The sequence below is a fragment of the Mesitornis unicolor genome, unplaced genomic scaffold, assembly GCF_000695765.1.
Source record: "Mesitornis unicolor isolate BGI_N332 unplaced genomic scaffold, ASM69576v1 scaffold31851, whole genome shotgun sequence".
In the NCBI taxonomy this organism is placed as follows: Eukaryota; Metazoa; Chordata; class Aves; order Mesitornithiformes; family Mesitornithidae; genus Mesitornis; species Mesitornis unicolor.
The window spans coordinates 20479-26773 of record NW_010162298.1 but is presented as its reverse complement, the minus strand read 5'-3'; the positions used below and the strand labels follow the sequence as shown (position 1 = coordinate 26773).

Genomic DNA, 6295 nt, shown 5'->3' with positions numbered 1-6295 from the left:
ACACAAGGAATCCCTATAAAATTTGAAAGCCCTTTTTTGTTCTTTCTTGGGAGTTTGTCTATAAGTGTGTGTTGTCTAAGGCTGCATTTGTAGCTGTTAAAGCATTTCAGAAAGCTATGTGCATAGATTTTTCTTCTGGCAGTGCACAGCCGTGCACTCATTAAAATGGAAATAGAGATTGTTTGTATGACTGTTGTACTCCAGGCATGGCAGCTAATGTGAAGGCCCCTGGGAGTGTGATTAGCTGAGGACAGGTTGGAGCAAACGAGTAGCCTAACTGGAGGATGGACAGCAGGAGAAACCTGCACTGCAGTCGAGCACCCTTCTGCAAGTGCACTTGGTTGAGCTGAAGTGGTTGCTCTGATCAGCTGCTGCTGCTGCTGAACTCTGCGAGATGTTATTTTCCCCTCAGGTCTGCTAGATGATCCTTCTGTAAGACTGTTACTTAACTGTCCTGTTCACAGTTAGTACGATAGCCTTTTATTGGCCCTTCTCATTTAACTCAAGTCAGGGAGTGGTCACCCATGGAGGTAAGTGAATAAATGTGAAGGAGGTTGATGACAAGCAGTTTCCAGTGGTCTGGGTGAAATAACCTCTTCAGTAGACACAGTGAGAGCCAGCAGATGGATAGGAGAAGTAATGGTCTAGTGTCTTATCACTGTTCAGTAGCAGCTTCCGACTTGTTGGCTATATCTGTGTGTGAGAACTAGATTATCAGTATTCTAAATATATGGGTGTTTTTTAAATAATGGAAAATTAAATGAAATATCTGGACTACCAACCAGTACAGAAGACCAATGCAACAGGAAAAACCTTTTATCTTTAAAGGGGGAAAAGGGTAGGATAGGAAGATAAAGCATCTCTTTTAAAAGAAGGAAGTGATAAAGTAAATTAATTTTATTTAAAAAAAAATTAAAAAAAAATCCCAAAATACCCAGCAGACAGCCATGATCAGACAACCTTTAACAAGATACTGGTACATTTCTTCTTTGTTGGAAAGGTAGGTTATGTTCTTCGCATCTGTAGGATACAGAATGATAACTAAGTACATCCTCGCATAGTTTATTATCTGTGTTAATCTGAAGCCTATAAAAATTGAGAATGTATATTTTGTAAGGGAAATCCTTGTGTCAACTGTAGTGTCAAGGGGGGAGGTAAGCAGTTTTTCTGGATGGATTAAAAACCTGTTGAGAGTTAAGATTACATTAAGGAAACACTAGTAAGAATTGAATAGCTACTTCAGATTTGTGCAATTATGCTTAGCGTAGAGGAACATTTAATAAATGCTTGCTTTTTTTTTTTCTTCTAAGTCTTGCTATTTTGTGACTTTCAGAAATCCTGCCAGAAACCTGTGGACAAATACATTGAGTATGATCCTGTTATCATCTTGATTAATGCTGTTTTATGTAAAGCACAAGCATACAGGCATATTCTTTTCAATACAAAGATAAATGTAAGTTGCTGCACCCCTACCCTGTGACTTTTTCTTTTTTTGTTGAAGGTGTATTTAGGTTTGTAAGTTGATTGTAATAGTTGTAAAGTTTTCGGAACTGTTATTTTGCCCTTCCACAGATTCCATCAAGCTGAATCAGTTTTGTTGTCGAACAGATTACAGATCTAATACTGTGTATAGAACACACGAAATCTCAAACTCCAGCTGTTACCAGGATACTCACTGTCTCCCCAGTAGCCATACCACGACACCAGAAATACAGCAGTCATCCTACATGTTAAAGAGAGTCCTAATTGGACTCATTGGTAGAGAAAGGTCTAAGTTCAAGTTCATTTCCAATTTAAATTTCTGTTGGAAACAATTTTTTTTGAGTTGAGCTATAGTAGTATAACATACACATATTAACAAACCTATGTCAAGCTTATTGTTCTAATTTCTCATGAGCTTTCTCCTGAGTAATCAACCATGTGCTCAAAGCTAGAGCAAAAGATAGTGGCTTTCATATGGAGTGTTGTTGATGAACAGTTATGTAGTCAACTTAGTTGTGCTGGACCGGCTGGAGCGTAGAGGTGTAGCTTTTCTGACAGAATTGCATATTTTTACTTCAAGAATTGATTTCCCAGGAGAGGGAAGCTAATCTAGAGAAAACTATCCAAGCATAAGTGTATGCTTTGTTCATGTTGATACCTCTTGGCCAGTCCAGTGTTAAGCAATGTAGATAGATACACTCACTTGATCTTTCAAGCATAAATCTGACTAAAGGTTTTTAATGAATTGAGTGCTTCTGGAGGCTGATAATGATGTTTTCCATAAGGGTTCTGGAAGAATTATCCCATCTGTGGAAATTTCATCTATTCAAATAAATTGAGTTGAATTTTAAACTGGCTTAGCTTGTGCCCATGTGTGCAATTGGCATAACTAGTTTCTAATGAAAAAAGGAGAATCCATGCACAGAAATTTCATTGGTTTATTTATTCTGTATAAAATCAGAATTCACCCACATACACCTTGGCTTACAAACTGTTTAATGTAGAAACATGCAACTATGGACCCTCATGACATCGTTTTTGCAAACACTTCAGTGGATATTTCAAAGTTTTATTAAATTATATTGCTCCATTTTTTTGTTCTTCACCCTTATATGAACTAAAAAATGTTTTTGGTATAACTGCACTACTGGTTTCTTCTAATGGAGGTTGTCCGAGGAAAAAACAGAAACAAGACTATTTAAACCAGCTCACTGAAGGGAGAAGTTTCCCTGAAACAGATTTTGTATGTATAGAGCAGGATTTACAAAGTACAGTTATATGTTTGTTTCTGTATGAAACTGTTCATGCAGTTTCCTACCTTCTCTAATTGACTTATGTTAATTTATGTTAAAAGGATGATGTGCTAAACTAGTGGCTCACAGAAGTAATTTGCTTATATTTCTAAGCAAAAATAATAAACCTACAGAGCTTGTTTGTGTGCAGATATAGAAATATATTTTAAATATCCATTTAAGATGTATACTTTAATTTATGCTGATTTAATACTGATGCATCTATTATTCTTTCATTTACCAGATTCATGGGAAGCTCTGCATATTTTGTTTGCTCTGTGAGGCTTATATCAGGTGGTTGCAACTACAGGATTCAAGCCAAAATATAGATCCTGATGACTTAATCAGATATGCCAAGGAATGGGATTTTTATAGAATGTTTGGTATAGCTTCTTTAGGTAAGATCAATGATTAGTTCATATAACTATTTATTCTTTAAGCATTGAATAATTTCATGAGCCTTTCATCAAGCCTCTTGCAAAAATTAATCCTGAATGGGTCATGTCTTAGGTAGTACAGTTTAATGATTATACATATACTCTCTCATTTACTTTCATTTAATGCATATTTTGATCCTGATTACAGTTCAGACTGATATGATAAGCATTAGGTACCAAAACACTGAAAAGTGGCAATATTCAGAAATCCTCCTCTGAATCCATTTACATAGTTCTGAAGACAAATGTAGAGCTCAACCTTATTCCGTATTTCATGTTGACTCCAACGTTTATTATTCATTAAAGTGATGCAAAATCATGAATACTCCTTACAAAAGTGAACAGTAATTGGGAAAAACTCTGTCTGTGGGTTTTCTACATGAATACACAAAGATACAAAGCAGTTTCATCACTGGTAAAGAGTAAATACTTGTGTGCTGCAAGACTAAATTTAAAGGCAGGGGAGGGTTTTTCTTTTATTTTGGTTAATACTTTTCTTCTCATTTTTTTAATGGTGATAGAGTTTAAATCAAGCCCACAGACTAAAACTGGTATTTCCCTTAGACATTCAGAGGCTGAGAGAGTCGGGGTTGTTCAGCCTGGAGAAGAGAAGGCTCTGTGAAGACTTTACAGCAGCCTTCCAGTACCTGAAGGAGGCATACAAGAAAGCTTGGGAGGGACTGTTTACAAGGATGTGTAGTGATAGAACAGCGGGTAATGGCTTTAAACTGGAAGGGAGTAGATTTAGACATTAGTAAGAAAGTTTTTACTGTGAGGGTGGTGAGATACTGGCACAGGTTGCCCAGGGAAGTTGTGGATGCCCCCTCCCTGGAAGTGTTCAAGGCCAGGTTGGACAGGGCTTTGGGCAACCTGGTCTGGTGGGAGGTGTCCCTGCCCATGGCAGGGGGGTTGGAATGGATGATCTTTAAGGTCCCTTCCAGCCCAAACCATTCTGTGATATGATTCATTCATTTATTGTCTAGTGTTGCTCTAAGTAGGCTTTCATAACAGGTCCATAATAATGTTGGAACTCATTTTTCAGTAGTAATTACTCTATTACAGTTGTCATGAGAGTTGCTTTGACGTCTGCATTAATACCAGTGTTACACAGAGATACATTGTCAAAAGTTCAGTAGCTCAATGGTATTTCACCTTAGCGTCCTTACGATGGATGGAAAGAGTTCATTGATGGTGACCTTTTCAAAAAGACAAGTATTGATTTTGTTTTGCAGGCTAACAGACAGTTGAACACACCTCTCCTTTACTTTTTCTTTTTAACAAAAGGAAGTTCATATGCTAAACTTCCTGTGCTCTACAGTGTCAGAAATTGCAAGTATGACAATCCTACAGACAGAATTTTGTGATAGATTTATTTTGAGTATCATAAATGGACACAGAAGGTGGAGGACATGTTCATGTTTGCATGTTCCTTTTAAATAGTAGTTGCTCAGTTACATTTGGAACATGTCATTTCACTGAAATTCATCAAAAAAGAGACTTGATTTTGGCACTTCATTTTTTCTTTTCAACTCCTCTTATTTCTCTTAGAACAAACTTCATTTTTGCTTGGCATTTTCATTACCTTATGGTGGATGAGACCTGAGATGCTGAAAACAAAGTCTGACTTCATGTTACTTCTCAAAGCACTGCTATTGTCGAGCTATGGAAAGCTTTTGCTAATCCCAGCTGTTATTTGGGAACATGACTACACACCTTTGTGCCTTGCATTTATAAAGGTGTTTGTCTTGATATCAAACTCTCAGGCAATTAGAGGTATGTTTTTGCTTTTTTATTACTGCATTATTTGTATATAATGTGTGAGAGAGAATGCAGGTCTTATAGAAGTCATTATTATTGCTGTTGTATTTTTAATCGAGATCAGATATGTGACTGAAATAGTCCTAGCTTAAAACTGTTATTTAAACTTGGGTAGAAAGTGAATTAAACAAAACACTATAAAAAAAGAAAAAGCACCTCTTATCTCACAATCATCTCTTTTCATATACTGTATTATATGCATCATATCCGTCAGAATTTGAAACAACTCATTTTGGGTCATTGAAAGATAAAGTAGAATTCTTTGTGTGTCTGGAAGATGAAAATTTTGATTTTATACATGACATTGCAATGCAGACTTTAACAGATTTGTGTGATTTCTTATACCTACAAAGTAATACGAATTCTCACATGGTTTCTGTGATCATCTTAAATGGTGATAAATTTGTTCTGTTTTCTTTTGCAGTTACACTGAACTTGAATCGAGTGCTCCCTTGGTTGTCCATTATCTTTGGATTAATTTTGGAAAATGGTGCTGTCTGCTTGTTCCAGAAAATGAGATGGGATGTTTGAAACTTCAGCCCAGATCTGAAGAAATACCAACAACATGGTGATCATTTTCTGAGAATTATCTCTGCTAGCAGGCTCCAAAGACACTGTTTTCATAGTCATATGAAGGTAATAGATAAAAACTTGCATTAGTGGTGAGTGTAGACAGTTTTAGGATGAGTTAAAATGAGGAACTTCAGAAATTTGCCTATTTAATGTGGTGAGCCATAAAACCTTCATCTTTGCTTATTTTCCCATTAAAATATGATTGTGTCCTTATCCTAATAGCTTTATAAACATGGCTGCATAGCTATGCCTGTAACAAAAAAAGGTACACTAAAAAAAAAATCAGCATTGCTACAGACCACTGCATTTTGGCAGAAAGAAGAGGATGAATGTTCCCTTAAGAGGAAAGAACAGAGTGGAAAACTGTAAAAGACAAAATTTTCACAGAAACAGATTTTTCTAAGAAATGAACATGTGCAAACAGATTATTAGAGAAAAGGCAAATGTTGCAGAGTAAAACTACAGTAGGAAAACTAAGTTGCATTCTCTGGCATGCTTATGAAACAATCTAAAATAAGAAGATACCTAGTTCTAGAGTAATCTCTAGGAACTGTAGTTTTAACTGCCTTTAAATTTTATGTGATTTCATAAATGCTGCTGTTTTGTTCAGAAAGCTGGAAAGCGACACAAGGTTGGTTGGGATACTGCTGCTTCTGCATATAGTGTTAAACCACATCTGCCGCACCCAGCTGT

At 36.3% G+C, this 6295-nt stretch overlaps 1 protein-coding gene across 1 annotated transcript; it reads left to right on the top strand.

Moving 5' to 3' along the window:
- The first annotated feature begins 524 nt into the window (after positions 1-524).
- ARV1 (ARV1 homolog (S. cerevisiae)) lies at positions 525-5560 on the top strand. The gene is made up of 5 exons (XM_010193584.1): positions 525-530; positions 1334-1453; positions 3019-3172; positions 4760-4984; positions 5454-5560. Exons 1-5 carry the CDS (start codon positions 525-527, stop codon positions 5558-5560), a joined length of 612 nt encoding a protein of 203 aa, XP_010191886.1.
- The last annotated feature ends 735 nt before the right edge of the window (positions 5561-6295 follow it).